The sequence below is a fragment of the Equus asinus genome, chromosome 8 (assembly GCF_041296235.1).
Source record: "Equus asinus isolate D_3611 breed Donkey chromosome 8, EquAss-T2T_v2, whole genome shotgun sequence".
NCBI classification, from domain to species: domain Eukaryota; kingdom Metazoa; phylum Chordata; class Mammalia; order Perissodactyla; family Equidae; genus Equus; species Equus asinus.
Window position 1 is genome coordinate 86711869 of NC_091797.1, and position 16596 is coordinate 86728464.

The 16596-nt window shown below is 53.3% G+C and overlaps 2 protein-coding genes across 6 annotated transcripts in view; one reads left to right on the forward strand and one right to left on the reverse strand.

Annotated features, from left to right (window-relative positions):
• The first annotated feature begins 1096 nt into the window (after positions 1 to 1096).
• Positions 1097 to 6889, forward strand: FICD (FIC domain protein adenylyltransferase). 4 transcript variants are annotated; one of them, XM_070516228.1, is made up of 4 exons: positions 1097 to 1173; positions 1491 to 1631; positions 2640 to 2998; positions 4043 to 6889. In XM_070516228.1, exons 3-4 carry the CDS (start codon positions 2698 to 2700, stop codon positions 5116 to 5118), a joined length of 1377 nt encoding a protein of 458 aa, XP_070372329.1. In that variant the 5' UTR covers positions 1097 to 1173; positions 1491 to 1631; positions 2640 to 2697; the 3' UTR covers positions 5119 to 6889. The 4 variants fall into 4 exon arrangements, with proteins under 4 accessions (XP_070372329.1, XP_044631669.1, XP_014717983.1 ...); XM_044775734.2 differs by having other exon boundaries at positions 1491 to 1602; positions 2607 to 2998; XM_014862497.3 differs by having other exon boundaries at positions 1491 to 1602.
• Positions 6890 to 8252: 1363 nt separating this feature from the next.
• SART3 (spliceosome associated factor 3, U4/U6 recycling protein) overlaps positions 8253 to 16596 on the reverse strand; it is a 34848-nt gene continuing 26504 nt past the window's right edge. For both annotated transcript variants that reach the window (XM_014862496.3, XM_014862495.3), the window contains exons 13-19: positions 15294 to 15406; positions 14279 to 14355; positions 13543 to 13711; positions 11660 to 12114; positions 10971 to 11123; positions 9963 to 10153; positions 8253 to 9311 (exon numbers count right to left, since the gene is read on the reverse strand). In XM_014862496.3, coding sequence (XP_014717982.1) covers positions 9140 to 9311; positions 9963 to 10153; positions 10971 to 11123; positions 11660 to 12114; positions 13543 to 13711; positions 14279 to 14355; positions 15294 to 15406 — 1330 coding nt within the window. In that variant the 3' untranslated portion in view covers positions 8253 to 9139. The remainder of the gene's footprint in view (positions 9312 to 9962; positions 10154 to 10970; positions 11124 to 11659; positions 12115 to 13542; positions 13712 to 14278; positions 14356 to 15293; positions 15407 to 16596) is intronic.

Consider the following 16596-nt stretch of genomic DNA (forward strand, 5'->3'; position numbering starts at 1 on the left):
AGACGTGTGGGATTTCGCTTGCCCTCACACAAAACCCTATGAGGAGGAACTGTCATCACATTACCCCCATCTCACAGAAAAGCAAAAAGGGGATCAGCGAGTCAAGTCACTTGTTGAATGTAACTCAGTCTGCAAGTGGCAGAGCTAGGATTTGAACCCAGGGTGGTGTGGCTCCGGCAGTGACACCCACAGCCACTGCCTGGTACTGGCCCCCAAGGGGCATGTGTGTCATGGAGGAGGTCAGATCTTGAGGCGTCAGGCCTTCTGCAAACCCTGAACTTGAGTACAAAAGTGAGGTAGGCTGTTTGTCCCCATTTTACAGATGGGGAAACTGAGGCTCAGAGTAACTTGTCCAAGGTCACATAGAGCATAGGTGACAGAGTGTGAATTTGAGCCTGGGTGTCTCTGTACCGCCAGAGTCTGTACTGCTAACTTCTTAATGCTTGCCATTTCTGGGCACGTCTCTGGATGTTAAATTTCAATATTTATGGATTAAGATGAAAGCTTCGATCTCTGCTTCAAGGAAAATCTTCTCTCTCTCTGGGAAGCCAAAAGAACCAGCCAGGCCCTTCTCGAGAGGATGCAAATTAAAAAGTCAGGGAGAAAGAGAGAGAGAGAAGGTAAGAGAAAGGGGAAAGATCGCAGCCCTGGCGGCGCAGGGTCGGGGCTACGAGCAGGGCTGTGAAGTCAGACCAACAGGATGGAGAGGCGTAAACCGTCAGCATCCTCATTTCACACCTAAGGCAACTGAGGCGCGCGAGAGCGGCCCCGGGACGAGGAGACAGAGCGGAGGGCAGCCGTTGCAGCGGGCAGAAGTGCGAATCTCCAGGTACCTAGCGCGCCCCAAAACCGCAGCCACCGAGGGTTTCCCGCACCCGCTGCTCCCGCCTTGTCGCCCAGGCCCCGCCCCCCCATTGCTTATTGGCTGGTGCGGGCACGAGACCAAACAGGAACCAGCCAATGGGAGTGGCCCACGGCGCGTCTTTCCCGGGGAAGCAGAGGCCGACCCGGGAACCCGGAAATGCGAGGGGCGGACAAGTGAGGGAAGCCAATCCGCAGCGACGAGGATGGCGGGCCGACCAATAGCGAGCCGCCGGGGGCGGGGCCAGGAGGCCGGCGGCGGAGGAGGTCCCGGGAGCCGGCTGAGCGCTGGGCAGGGGGCGGCGGCGCGCGGTGAGTGGGGAGCTAGCCCGAGGGCCTGGGAAGGAGTGAGCAGGGAGGCGAGGCGGGGCGGCGATCCCTGGGCGGGGCTCGGAAAGGGCCGACCTCAGAGGGACATTCGTCCAGTCCCCTCGCTTCTCTGGGCCTCAGTTTCCCCCCAAAGTGAAAGGTCAGAGATTCGCGCCTCCCGGCGCGCGCTGCTTCCTCCCCCGCGCGGACCCGCGTCCCTGGCGGACTCGAGCCCCGTGAGGAGCCTGTCCCTCGGGGAGCCCGCCCGGGCCCCCTGAGGCAAGCGGGGACCCGCGTCCTCTTCTGCACCCCCATCACAGCGCTTCCAGGCCGTTTCGGATGTTCTGTATCAACGAGCCGCTTAGAGCCCCGGCCCAGTGACCACAGACCTCCTCAGGCATTTCTGGGTCTTGGAGCAGCATCGCGGAGCAGGTGCGCGGGTTCTGATTACGAATCAGAAGGTAGAGGTTAAGACGCGGGCACTCTGGACTCAGACGCCCAAGAGTTTCGTTTATTCCCTGCGGGCTTTCTGGGAGTTGACTTACCCTCTCTGTGCCTTAGTTTCCCTGTCTGTAAGATGGAGCTGGGGGTAGCTTTCCTTCCGGGCGTGGTGACGATTAAGTGACATACTGCACGGCTAGCCCTCAGCACACCCTCGTTGCCCAATAAATGCTTATTGTTAGCATAGTGGTGCTTGCATACCTGACCCCCACTCCCCAGGCCAGCCCCAAGCCCGTGGTCACAGAGGGCAGGCGCCCAGTGTGGCCCACAGCCCAAGTTCCTTTCGAGATGCCGGTTTGGCTGACCTCAATGCAAGATCCGTGCCGCACAGGCCAGGAAAGGAAGGCCAGAGAGGGGCTGGGCAGTGTGGCTGCTGTCAGGGAGAGGTGGCCACCCATGTGGCCATAAACCAAGCCACCGAACTGTTGTGCGTATCCATGAGTCAGGCTCAGAACTGCCTTAGCTGATCTGGCTATGTGCACGTTTGTTCTGTGTCCTGGACACCTAGCATTGGGGTCAGAGGCCACAGAGATTTGTGGGTACGGGGGGAGACTTCAAAGCCATGGCTAAGGCTGTGCCTTGCTCACGGGGTGACTCTGGACAGGGGACTTCACCTCTGTGAGCCTGTTTCCTCCTCTGGAGAGTGGGGTGACGACAGCATCGGCTCCTGTTGAAGATGGCAAGAGAGTATGCAGGAGGTGCTGAGTACAGGAAGTGCTTAATAAGTGTTGGGTGGCATTGGCATTGCTGGTCACACAGTCACACTGCCCTGGAGGTGGCACCGTCCTTCCAGACTCCTTCCAGTTGTAGCCACTCCTTGCCTTGCCCCCACCACTTGGTCAGTGGAGTTAAAGGAGGGGGGGGGTGGGATGGGAGGGGGTCCTCCAAGCCCCAGCTGAAGTCGAGTACACCCTGGATGTGTCGGTCCCGTGTAGGCCTCACCTCCTACAACTCTTGGTTGGTCGCAGACCCCGCTCTCTCTCAGGCGACTGTGGATATGTGCCAGGGGCCCACCCCTGAGTCCAGATGACACTCATACCGATGGCTTCCGTGATGGCGGTGACTGAACCAAAATGGGTCTCCGTGTGGGGCCGCTTCCTGTGGATGCTGCTGCTGAGCGTGGCACTGGGGTCCCTGCTGGCCCTGCTGCTGCCGCTGGGGGCCGTGGAGGAGCAGTGCGTGGCCGTGCTCAAAGCCTTCTACCTGCTCCGGAGCAAGCTGGACAGGGTACAGCATGCCGTCACCAAGTGCACCAGCCCGTCCACGGAGCTCAGTATCACCTCCAGGGACTCGGCACTGCTGGTGGTCAAGACCAAGGCCTCTCCGGGTAAGACCGACTGGCCATCTCTCCTCAATGCTTGCTAATTCCATAAATATGTAGGCTGCCTTTTGTCCTGTGTGCAGAGCACAGGGGTATGACAGTGAACGAGTCAGCCCTGAGCCCCCAGTGGGTGACTGAGCTACAGCATCACCAAGGCCGGGGGGGGGGGGAGGGCAGGGGAGGACAGCCGGGCTGGAGCGTAGGGACTGTAGGAGCACACCAGGAAGGCTTCCTGGAGGAGGGGATGCCTGAGCTGAATGTAAGTAGGAGGGGCCAAGGGAAAAGGCCTGAGGGGAAAGTGCTCCGGACAGAGAGACCTGAGGGTAAGATGCCCTTGAGGAACTAAAAGCAGCCAGTCTGTGTGGCTGCCACACAGTGGGGGCGGGGGAAGGAGGGCTCGAGGTAGAGCAGGGCCTCTCCACCTTGGCCCTCTTCTCTGCTGTGGGGCTGTCCTGTCCGCTGTAGGATGCTGAGCAGCACCCTTGGTCTCTACGCACTAGATGCCAGTAGCATCCCACCGCAACTGTGACAACCCGACATGTCCCCAGACATTGCCAGATGTTCCCTGGGGGGCAAAACAGCCCCTGGTTGAGAACTACTAGGTTAAAAGAATTAAAGACGGCCCAGGAACAGGGAAGCCCCCAGGGCCTAGCACAAGTGAGGAGCCTTCACAGCCTGGGCCTGAAGGGGCACGGGTCGGGGGAGGGACCAGCATCACCAGGACTGGCTCAGAGCTGGAGAAGAGGTAGGGATGGCTGCCGGACGGGGCCCTGGCTGCAGAGGCACACAGCCACTCATGGTGGGAAGGCAGGGGGCTGAGGAGCCAGGGAATGCCTCCCAGGGTACAGAGCAGCTCTGGGGACAAATGGACAACGAGCTGGATACCGCCCCATGGGGCTGAGGGAATAAATGCGGCCATATATATAGAGTGGCACCGGGCATGCTGAGAGCATGTGCGCCACGAGCCCCCGAGGCACAGGTGACAGCTCCCCTGAATGTCCTCTGCCGCTCCCCGCCCTCCCTGACAGCACCTCCTTGCCTCTTTTCTAGCTGGAAAGTTGGAAGCCAAAGCGGCTTTGAACCAAGCCCTGGAAATGAAACGCCAGGGCAAGCGGGAGAAAGCCCACAAGCTCTTTTTGCACGCCCTCAAGATGGACCCGGACTTCGTAGACGCGCTCAATGAGTTTGGCATCTTCTCAGAAGAAGACAAGGACATCATCCAGGCGGATTACTTATACACTAGAGCACTGACCATCTCGCCCTACCACGAGAAGGCGCTGGTCAACCGGGACCGGACGCTGCCGCTGGTGGAGGAGATCGACCAGAGGTACTTCAGCATCATCGACAGCAAAGTGAAGAAGGTCATGTCCATCCCCAAGGGCAACTCCGCGCTGCGCAGGGTCATGGAGGAAACGTACTACCATCACATCTACCACACGGTCGCGATCGAGGGCAACACCCTGACCCTCTCGGAAATCAGGCACATCCTCGAGACCCGCTACGCCGTGCCGGGGAAGAGCCTGGAGGAGCAGAACGAGGTCATCGGCCTGCACGCGGCCATGAAGTACATCAACACGACGCTGGTCTCCCGCATTGGGTCCGTCACCCTCAGCGACGTGCTGGAGATCCACAGGCGGGTGCTGGGCTACGTGGATCCGGTGGAAGCCGGCAGGTTTCGGACAACACAGGTCCTCGTGGGCCACCACGTCCCTCCGCATCCTCGGGATGTGGAGAAGCAGATGCAGGAGTTCATCCAGTGGCTCAACTCCGAGGACGCCATGAACCTGCACCCAGTCGAGTTTGCAGCCTTGGCCCATTATAAACTCGTTTACATACACCCTTTCATCGACGGCAACGGAAGGACCTCACGCCTACTCATGAACCTCATCCTGATGCAGGCGGGCTACCCGCCCATCACCATCCGCAAGGAGCAGAGATCCGAGTACTACCACGTGCTGGAGGTCGCCAATGAGGGCGACGTGAGGCCGTTCATTCGCTTCATCGCCAAGTGCACAGAGACCACCCTGGACACCCTGCTCTTTGCCACGACGGAGTACCCGGTGGCACTGCCGGAGGCCAGACCCAACCACTCTGGCTTCAAGGAGACGCTGCCTGTGAAGCCCTAACTCTTAAGTCCTCCCTTGGTGACAAGGGATGTCCCAGGGGGAAAAAAAATCAAAGAAACTTAGCATTTCTAGAAACCCTGTCGTCTCCCAAAGCAAAAGGAGATGGATAAGGAACATAAACATTCTTTACCTCCAAATGTTTTTTTAGTTAAAAAAAAAAAACTAAATTATTAAGGCTTGTCTCTAAGATAACTTATGATTCAGCCAAGTTATTTATTTTCTTCTTTTGAGCTTGTAAATGTGTGGTGTCCACTGTCGGTGCCGGTGGCCCCTATTCTTGTGGTGGTCCCAGCAGGCTTGGGGGCTTTAGTGCCCCTCGTGTGACGGGAACACAGGTTCTGGAGCAGAATTTGCACTCGGGTGGGGGAGAGGCCAGGGGCTGTGTGACGACGTCCGGAGCTGCAGGACTAACTCCTCGCAGCCTTTTTGTGAAACTGGCTGAGCAGCTCTGACGTCACCCGGGAGCTCAGCACTCCTGGGGAGAACCCAGTCCCAGCTTTGAGAAGTGACTGAAAGCTTGCTTTCTAGAGGTTTCTGCTGCCCTCCCGAGAGATGAGTGTGGTGACTAATTCTTGCTGGTGGAGCAAACTTTCGAGATAGGGAATGAATGTTGACCACCTTTCTTATTACATACCTTGCTTCTTTCAAGGAAGATTCGTTGAGCCATAGTTAGTTGTACACTCTAGGACCAGAGTCTGTTATTTTTCCATATCAAGAATATTTTTCTAGTTAAGACTAGGGGAGAGGCCAGCCTGGTTTTCTTCTATATTGTGATGTTTCTCGCACTTCATTTGCAGCAACTCAGACCAGAGGTTTTAATCTAAAAGTCCTCTGGGTTTGTCACCCAACAAGTAAATCATGCTGCAAATCAGGTCCTGTGCAAGTGGGCAGTCTGCCCTCAGCCCCACTGAGTCTAACATCCCTTTTAGGTATGTGTTAAAGAACACATCTGGGAAAACAGATGCCACGTCAACACCAAATAAGCATTTTTGATAATGAATCAGGGTGCCAGTTTCTACTGAACCAAGTAAAAACCTCTGACCACAGCCAGGATGTGTCCCTTTCGTTATGCAGTTTTATCCCGGCTGGCCTGACCCCCACCTCCCACAGCCATTGTACTGTCCAGCGTCCCTTCCGGGAAGCAGAAGAGATTGCCTTGGGGTGGCCTTGCTTTCCTAGTAACTTGGAAAGCGCTGTGTGTCAGACAGGCCAGTTTCCAAGCTGTCACTCTAGGGAAGTGGAAAGAAGCTTCTCTCTCTCACACGGCGCAGGTGCCAACACAACTGCTGCTACTTTGAGTCAGAACAGTCGCAAGTCACTGGGCTCCTCTTCCAGTGACGGAGCCCGTGACGCCTGACACTGTCCTGCGCTTCGTCCGTGTCTGAATAACGGCGAATGCATAAAAGTGTTGTCTCTGATTTGAGAATTCCGATCCTGACAGTAATGAGATCACTATTCTAGTGTAGCAAGTGTCTGTGGTTATTTAATTGTATAATCAGCACAGAGGAGTTTTGTGAAAGATTAAGAAAAATAAGTGAAAAGATGTATGAAATGGCCCCAAGGGCTAGCTGTTCAGACCTTTATGAAAAATATTTTCATACTTGTATGCTGCCATAAGGTGTTTCTTAAACCTTAACCCTTCTACCCTCTTGGTTTATAAGCACACCAAGGAAGCCTGAGAGAAATGCCTGCTCTGTATGTAGAGAGAAACTGCACTTTAGCTGTATGTGAAGCTTATTTTAGCCAGTTAATAAAGTATTTTATTACGTAAGTGCCTGAGACTGCTGTCTTATTCCAGAGATGTTCCCATGTGTCTTAGGATGGAGGAGGGGTTCTCTGAGAACTTCAGCCCTGGGCTTTATGTTGCTCTGGCAGAACAGATCCAAGATGGCGAGTTAACAGGAGACCGAGACAGAACCAGCTGGATAAGCTGCCTGGCGAGGTTGACGGGGATGAATGGCTGAGGTTTCACCAAGACTCGAGTAACTGAAATGGTTTTTCCATGTTTCTATTTACCATCAGTTCTTGGTTTTCTGGAGAAAACACACAAACCCACTCCTATGTTCCTGAAAATCCATTTCTAGAACAGTCGACACCCTGAACCTAAACTGGGTCCTGCTCAAGTGTAAGAAGGTGCAACTCTGTAACGAGCCTATGCTGACATCGGAAAGTAGGAAGCGAGGTCAGAGGACTGGCCAGCAGCAAGAGAATCAAACAGTAAATGTGAAGCAGCAAAGAGTGAGCCACAGCAACCTGGACTGACAAGGAAATATTCTTGGCCCTTCAGTGTCATCTCTGTCCATCCCAAATCCTCTCGGCCACCCAACAGGCTTCCGCAGGGAGGGAAGCAGCCATTCCACACGATGACACAGGATGAGCCAGTGTTACGGCACAGGTTCCTCACGCCTCCAAGAGCCGCTGCTGTGAATTTAATTCAGAAGGAACGCCTAACGAAAAACGTTTTGTGCAAAAGAGAAAGACAGGGTAGCGAGGAACCTACAGACTAAGACTGAAGAGGTTTATCAACCGATCCTAACTTACAGGGGGAAACTGACATTTATGACACAATAGGGAATTGGAAATTTGCTGGACAGCTGATGAGATTAAGGCATTATTGCTAATGTTTCTAGGAATAATGATAAAACTGTGGCCTGCGAGTCCTTAGCTCTCAGAGACCTGTGCTGCAGTATTATGGGGCGTGTGCTGTGATGTCTGGGATGGCCCCCAATCTGACCCGGAAGAGGGGAAGGCGGCCCGGGTGGAGACGAAGGAAGGTGGGCTATGAGGGGGAGGTGCTGATGCAATGACAGGAACATACAGAGTTTTACTTTTCTGTCTACATTTTTATAACATTTAAAATTTTCTGTTAAAAAATGAGGTAAGACCTAACTGAGGCACAAAAACTTGAACTTAAACAACAAATGAGTTGATTTCACGTATGAAAGAATTCCCTGATTGTCTTCCCCAGGGTGCCTTCATAAAGTCAGCTTCCCTACTGACTGGCAATGTTGCTTTCAAAGCAATAAATATTTGATAAAAGAGAAGGGGTAAAAAAGTGTCAAACTGTGTAAGATGAAGTTTGAAACTGAAGACACATCATAGCTGAAATTATGTAAATCCAAGTGACAACAGGATTTGATTTACAAAAAATTCTATTTACACATCTATTAGAGAAAGCAAGGTACACCCATTTCAAAATACATCCATATTTGAATGCACATCTGAGTACCATTCGGCAAGAAGTTTGGAAGAGAACTTCAGTTTAATAAACAAAGCTAAATGGGGAGAATGTAAGTTTGCACTTGACATGGTATTTAAACAAAACCAAAGGGCTGAAACTCAATATTTAGACAAAGAACAAGTTCACTCGTCACTAGGCAAAGAAAATGGTCCACAGCAGGTGGCACACAGAATTGCTATAAAACAAGTGTCACAAATATTTTGCTTTTAGGAAACATAAAACAACGGGTTGACGTGTCATTTACAAATACATAATATAAAAACACACAGCCCCCTTGAACAAAAATCCATCAAATGTTTTGTATGTGACTTCCCCTATCCCCTCCCCGTTACTAAAATAGGCCATTCTGGTGAATTACTAGCATCTGCCATTTTGTCTTTTAAAAATTAAAAGAGTGACGGGCACCTGTGCTGTGCAGGGTGTAAGAGAAGTGTCCTATAAAAAGGGGCCAGAGGTGGCCAAGAACATTTGGACAAGTGGGTCTCAAAACGGTGCGTCTGAGTTTCACTTCTGTTTCTCACTCTTTAAGACACAAAAATATCTTAGAAACTACACTCTGTGCCCGACCTGTGGAGTGATCGTTTTCCTCCGATTGCCCTCAATATGAGGGAGCACTGGACGCCTCTCCTTGGACCCCCTTTCCCTTTCTGTCTAAGCCAGAGGCAGATACGCGGGCGCGGGCACTGTCCCCGGCCCTTCCATACCCAGGGTACAGCTGGCTCCCCGGTGGTCGTCCTGGCCAGCATGAAGTAAGGCATTTCCCTTCTCTGAGAGTCTCGTTCACTTTCTCAGAAGCAACTTGGCAAAATCGGCATTGGACATCTTGGGCGCCTCAGTGGCCGCGGTGGCTGCTGGCTGCGGGGCAGGGCCGTTCTCGGCCTGAGCCGCTGGCGCGCTCGTGCGTTGCAGGGCGCGAGGCAGCAGAGACAGCTGGGTCCTCCCCTTCCCCCGCCTGAAAGAGCAAACACTGCATGTAGCCTTTCAAAGCAACAAGTCGCGGCCCCTGGTCTGTTCGCAGAAATAAGCCAGGACAGGTTCAATCACTCAGAGTTAAAAGGTGACGGATGAAAAACAAGGACAAGACGATCCTGTCTCCTGAATTCTGGCTATCAGGTAAAGATCACTTTAAGTAACTGCCTTTTTCAGTTTTGGCAAGGGCCAACACTGTGCCACACAGTCACCTGCAGGATGGATAAAAACGGCTGTCATCTTCTAGACCTCATCAAACAACCTGGCGATTTTGCTGTCTCATCCCTACCAGGTGAAAACACAGCCTTCACGATTACAGCTGGGGCTGTAGATTGCCCTGGCAGGCATGTGGCCGTGAGCTTTTGTTCTAAACGTATGGATTCAACTGGCAAAGAAGACTTTAAAATAATCACTGCCTGAAAAGAATCTGACCTTAAATAAATGACAGGCGTAAACGGGCAAACACCAGGAGGAGGTCCACTTCTGGGCTTGCACTCTGCGTGGACCTGCTCCGGGGAACTACAGGGGACAGCAGGCCCTGGCTTTCCGTCCTGCCTCCCTGTCCTGACGGGAAACGAATTCACCGTGGCACTGGCCAGGACAGCCTGCACTGGGCTAGCATGCCAACACTTACGCTCCATACATCTGCCGCGGCACCATGGGGCCGCCTGGTGCTCTCCTTGCCTCTGGCTTCTCTGGAACTTTCCTCTGAGGAGGATTGCTGATGGCCACTTTGATGACGTTCTCTTTGATAGTCATGCCGTCCATCTTCAACACAGCCTGCGACGCCTGAGACTCGTTTTCGTACTCCACGTAGGCCAGGCCCTGGAAGAGGCAGAACCCAGAGCGGGGTCGGGCTGCGGAAGCAGGACGCAACTTCATCCTCAGGTCAGGAGGCCGGCCCAGGACAGGTGCCCCACCGTGGGCTGCCTGCCCCACGGCCCCCAGCTTCTGCCTGCAGGTTTATTTCCCTGCCCTGCTCTTCCTCCCGATTTCTGCCACTGACTAACTTAGGGAACCTTTCTAAGTTCAGTAAATCTTCTGCTTACTCCAGCACAAGAAAGAACCAGACACACAAACCGGTACACATCCAGCAAGCCAACACATGAGGTGGCCTGGACACGGGGTGAGCAGCCCAGAGGCCCTCGGCCCCTCCCTTATTTCACACTCTCCAACTCTCGATTAACCTGGACAGGGGGCAGTTAAAGAGGTAATCCAAACTCATGCTTAACCAACACTACTCAAAATGTGGTGCAAAGGATTTAACAAGAGGCTGAGGACTAGAGGAGAGGACGTGATAAGGGGACGCTGGCGGAGGGACTTGCGGTGGCTGGAGGCCTAGTGGGAAAGAGGAGTGTGGGCAAGAGGGAGGAGACGGCAGAGGAGGCCACCCCACACTGACGCCCCACAGCCTGGGGTCCGCACTGTGGCCCCTGCTAATTCCTGGTAGTTGTTTGTGAAAAGCTTTAGTACTAAATGATTCCAAATGTCAGGAGAGCCCAGCGTGCCTCCCCTTCTGTTACTTATCACTTGTCTCTCAGCAGACAAATGGGAACTCGCTCTCGAACCAAACCATCTCTGAACAGATGCAGGAGGTTCGCCCGAGCCTCAGGAGCTTCACGCTGTCTGCTCGGACACTGACCTTTGGTTTGCCAGCCCGGTTGGTCACCAGCCTGATGTCCTTCACAGTGCCATGAGCCTTACAGATCTCTTCTAGTTCCTCTTTAGTGCAGGAAAAAGGCAGACCCGAGACAAACAGCTTGTGTTTCTCCAGGGCAGTGCTGTACCTGAACACCTACAGGAAGAAGGAGGGCAAGAAAATCACCGAGACCCAGGCCAGCAGGCCACGCTCCAGCCTACCGCCCCTCCACAGGCCTCGCCCCAGCCAGAGACCAGATCCGACTCTGGGGGACGTAAATTGTCAACAGGGTCACTCTGGGTAAGTCACTTAACCTCTCAAAGCCTCTTCCATAAAATGGCAAGAACAAAAGTCACATTCTCAGAGTCTGGATGCTGGGGGAGCATCCCATGAGGTCATATACGAAACACTGAGCGCGGTCCCTTGTCATTCCTAACTATTCAACGGAAAGTAGCCGTTATTACAACTCCTAATTTTATCATCATTTATCAACTAATGCAAGCTCCAAGTGAGCGAGGCGTGAGTAGGACCTCAGTTAACCAGCTCAGAACAGATGTCGGTTAACATGGAAGTTTAGCTCTTAACAGGGTATAGAAATTCCACACATATTCTAAATATTACTTCCTGTGGGAAAAGTACCTACAGTCTGTCTACAGCAACCCTACATGAAAGGCATTCTTCCACAAGCATACCTTGAAATCGGGATTCTTGCTCTTATCCACACAGGGGGAGACAAACATGGGCCTCCCCTCCACGTCCTTCCGGTCCAGTTCCAGGGCCTGCTGGGCCGACCGCTCCTCTTTAAACTCCACGTAGCAGTAGCCCCGGAAGTCGCCCCGGCTGCTGAAGATGGGGCGGACGTCGACCACCTCCCCACAGGCCTCGAAGAGCGGCCGGAGCTGCGCGGCCGGCTCCCCCATGCTGTAGGGCAGGTTGCTGACGAAGACGGTGATGCTGTCCTTGCTGCTGTCATGGAGCACCTTGGGCATGTCCCTCTTCAGGGCGGCCGCCCTCTCCTTCTGCTTTGAGGGGGAGTCGACGTCTCCGGGTGCACTTTTCCCAAAGAGTCCCGTTTGCGCTTCCAGGCCTTGTGCGTCTCCAGCTGGAGGAACGCTGTTCCCAAGCCTCCTGCGTTTGGAAGGCTGCTCTGCAAGGTGACAGGAGAGAAGCAGCAACGATTACTGAATCGTTTCCTCTCTTCGGCGAGCTGTTCAGCACAGGTGTGAGTGGAAGACTCTTCCCACGACAAGTGGCTGACGTGCAACGCTGCGCGCAAACACTCCTTGCTCTCCAGACGCTGCGCTGCACGGACCACGCCCTCTGTCACGGCTGTCCTGACCCACCTGCCCTGTCCCACCCCTTTCTGGGCCCCGATGCATTCAGGTAGGTGGACTAAATCAAGTGGAAGTGATGACATAAGTCCTCATCGTCCACTCTGAATTCTACAAGGGGTGGGGTCTCCCAGTCCCGACGGTGTCCCAGAGCCCCTCCCCTAGAAGGCCAGGGCAGCCATGGTGCGATGGGGCCTGGGGACCCGCGTTCAACAAGTGCCTCAAGTGACTGGCGCGTGCTCCACAGGCCACGCTCCGGAAAGTGCTACAAAGCAGTGGTTCCTAACAACTCCCAAAGTTGTCTTATGTCCTTCCAGAGACAGCCGAAGCACAGCCATTTGCAGCTCACAGAAAATGCCAGGCTGGTCCATGCCTCGCGCTTTGCTGACGCTGGCTCTCCTCCCTTCCCATCCTCCCGCTGGACGGTTGCTCACCCCAACCCCCAGCCGCCACAGTGCACGCACCGCTTCCCCAAGAGCTCTTCCTTGCGGGGAGCCACCCCACCAGCGCCTTCTCGGGCCTTCACCGCATCCGCACCTACACCTCCCACGGTCCCAATTACATGCCACCGTGGTCCCATGGCACATTTGCCTGACTCTGCTAAACCAGGAGCTCCGAAGGGCAGTGAGCTACCCACAGTAATTTCTGAAGGCCCTAGAAAGGTGCGCGAGAAACGGCAACTGAGTGAAGACTCCATTACCACTGTCCCCTGGCCGACAAGCTGGTACGAGGAAAACGTACAGTCCTTTCACGTCTGGAGACAATTCTTTACCTTGACTGACTGTGCTGAAATAAATCTGACCCATACTCGCCCATCCCTGAAGTTAGAGGGGTGACAGAGATGCTCACTGGAAAATTCTACCAAGTCAAAACCATGAGGTGGGGCCAAGCAAGGCAGGTGTGTGTGCTGGGGTCTGGAGCGGATAAAGGGCACATCCACAAGTGGGGCAGAGACAGGGACGGCATGGCGTATGGGAACCTGAGCAGGGGGAGGGGGGTGCACACAGGAGGGCGGCGGTGGGCTACGGCGCACTGCAGGGAGGGTGTGTGTTCAGGGTGGCGCCTGGCACAGGGCACGCAGCCCGAGCAGGGGAGGAGGGCACCCTCTGGGAGGGCAGGGGCAGGAAGGGTGCTGGGGCACCATGCAAGCACCTTGTTCTCTAATGACTCAAGAAAAAGCTTCTTTGTACTGTTTCAGTTCTCTGCAAGTTTGCGATGCTGTGAACATTTCTGAAAAGCTTTACCTTCCTCGTCATCGCCCCACTCCTTCTCTTCGCCCTCATCTGCTTTGCGCTTGTCTCCAGCCCTGGTCTTTTTCTTCTTCTTCAGAGCTTTCTTCTCGGCCCGGGCCCTCTTGCGTTGTTCGGCCTTTTCTTCCTCTTGCTGGGTGAGGGCTGCTTCCTTCTCCGCAGCCTGGAAAATCAGGAATGCGACACATCGCTGGTAGCAGCAATTACAGGGACGCTCCTGGCTCGTGACCCAGTGTTCTTTCCCCCAGTGAGAGGATGAGGTCGTGAAAAAGACGAGGAGGACGTGCTCACAACGTCCCACTGCCACGGCCTATTCGGGCTGCCTAGGACGCTGTCTCTCCAGTCTACGGCATGTTTCACGACAGCCCCAGTAACTACTCACCAAAAGAAAGGGGGAAAATCCCTAAAACTGGGGCCCCAATTAATCCGGGATGTTCATGTTCCAGTCACTGGGCTGGCTCCTTTTTTATCTTTTTCATCTATTCCAGTAAACTTCAGGGCCAAAATGCCCCCACGTATAAAAAGTATTGTTGGGGCTAACGTTTTAAGCTAATCTAAAAAAGTGATACAAGACAGGCTTAAATATTGATTCAAATAGTTTATAATTAATACACTGAGCACATGACACTTCCTAAGAGGACCTCAAAGATTTTGACAAGAAATGTTCACACCAAACACAGTCAAAACAGCTACTGGGGTTCCAGAGACTTTAAACAAACAGCATCGTTACCTTAATTCTCTGCTCATTAACACGAGCTAATCGAGTTTCCGTTTTCTGAACAGCTACATCCCAATCTTCTAAAGTACCTTGAGAGAAAGAGAAGCAAACTTTCACTTTCTAAGATTTTGAAGGACATCATATGAAATTCTCAGCATTTCCCCACGCCTCGGGAAGAGCCCTCTCCCATCAGACAGTGAGAACTGGAGAGTGAGCTCCCCAGTTTAAGATGGTTTCATTATATGGGCTGGGAGTTTTAGAATTCAGAGAGTCCCCCAAGTTGCACTTAAAACGTCCCTTCTCTTTTAGAAAAGAGACTTGAAAACCAGAAAGTGATCTGTTATGGGCTCTCCATGGCAAAGACTGTGCACACATTCTAATCCAAAAGGTACCAGACATTCACATGAACTCTCGAAGCTCCTCAAAGATAAATGTTGGGGCGGTCTGTAATTTGTTGTTGTCGTTTGGGGCTTTTAATTTCGAGTTCTGAGGGGTTCACACCCTAAATCGAGACCGATGCGCACAGATAAATTCACTCTTTTCCTGCTGGAAACTTCGTACTGAGCCTCTGAAACTGGACAAGCGCTGCACACGTGACCAGAGGACACATTCAGCGTCTGCCTCTGCACTCCCTCAGCGTGCATGACATCGTGCTGGAGTAGAGGTTCCTGACCCCAGGGACCATTCAGCAACGTCCGGAGACACTTGAGTTGATATGACTGGGGCGGGCAGGAGTGCCATGGGCGCCTGGTGGGGAGGCCAGCGCTCTGCTAAAGGCCCTCCAACGCCCAGGACAGCCCCCCACAAAGAGCTGAGAGCACCCGTGCTAGGGCTCCATCGCAGAGGCCTTGTCTGTGGACAATCTGAGGACCGGCTCTCACTGTGAGCGCCCCATGGCAGTCTCATCACAGAGGCCCACTGCAGGGGCTGCAGCCGTGAGCAGTCTATCCTGACAGCCCACGGTCTTGAGACCAAACGGGAAACAAGACAGACTCCAAGCCAGACGCAGAAAGCCACGGGTCCCCACCTTCTGTCCTCTCCATGGTGAGCAGTACCTCACAGACGTGCTCTGGGTAGTCGCTGGTGCACTGGACGGCCCGGTGCAGGGCCTTCCTGCAGTGCTGGGTGTCGCCGTGCGCCCTAGGGCAGAAAACACACAGCTGCTGCCACAGGACACAAAGCGGAAGGCACACAAAGGGAGGGGCGGTGTTCTCACAGCAGTGCCACAGCACCAGAGCTGTGACAACTCTAGCTTCTGCGACTCTAACTTCCAGAAATGTCCACAGCTATTCATACTACTGCTAATTTTAACGTCTTCTCCCTTTTCCACAAGAGTCCTTCTAGTCAAAACCCGAGGCTTTCTTCTAAACCACTATTTTGCTTAGCAAGGAGGTGCCGCTAGAAAATGCATCGGGGACAGCGGGCTGCAACCAGCTGTTCTGTCTTTACAGTGTTCGCCTGTGCCGCTCACTGAAGGGGTCTAAGAACGCTACGTAACTTGACAAAGTCTCTAGAGAAATTCTATGAGGCAGTCCTACCCCAGGGAAGAAATGACTCATCCAGGCGACCGTCAAATTTCATGCCTATAGCCAGATCTTTCTGCACTGGCATGGAAAGATATCCTGCTAATCACTAAAGTTACAAAACGATATTCTGGTAGTTACAACAGTTATGAGACACCATGTTCTCATTTCTGTTTTAAAAAATTTTATATGGGGCCGGCTCCGTGGCCGAGTGGTTAAGTTCGCGCACTCCACTGCGGCGGCCCAGGGTTCGGACCCTGGGCGCGGACATGGCACTGCTTGTCAGGCCACGCTGAGGCAGCGTCCCACATCCCACAACTAGAAGGACCTGCAACTAAGACATACAACAGTGTACAGGGGGGGTTTGGGGAGATAAAGCAGGGGGGAAAAAAAAAAGATGGGCAACAGTTGGTAGCCCAGGTGCCAATCTTAAAAAATAAATAAATAAATAAATAAGAACTAGATACGTAAATAAGATATTTAATAATAAAAAAAATTTTATAAAGATTGCATGGGGCTGGCCCCGTGGCATAATGGTTAAGTTCGTGCGCTCTGCTTCGGCAGCCTGGGGTTCGCAGGTTCAGGTCCCAGGCATAGACCTATACACTGCTCATCATGCCATGCTGGTGGCAGGGTCCTACACACAAAATAGAGGAAGACTGGCACAGATGCTAGCTTAGCAACACTCTTCCTCAAGCAAAAAGAGGAGGATTGGCAACAAATGTTAGCTCAGGGCCAATCTTCCTCACAAAAAAATATTTATAAAAACTGTAACACGTATTAGGACGCTAAGAAAAACTTCAGAGC

Excerpts from the sequence above, each read along its gene's own strand:
- FICD (XM_070516228.1), top strand. The coding sequence starts at position 2,698 with ATGACACTCATACCGATGGCTTCCGTGATGGCGGTGACTGAACCAAAA. Across the intron at positions 2,999-4,042 it reads CAAGACCAAGGCCTCTCCGG|CTGGAAAGTTGGAAGCCAAA; the intron begins GTAAGACCGACT and ends CCTCTTTTCTAG.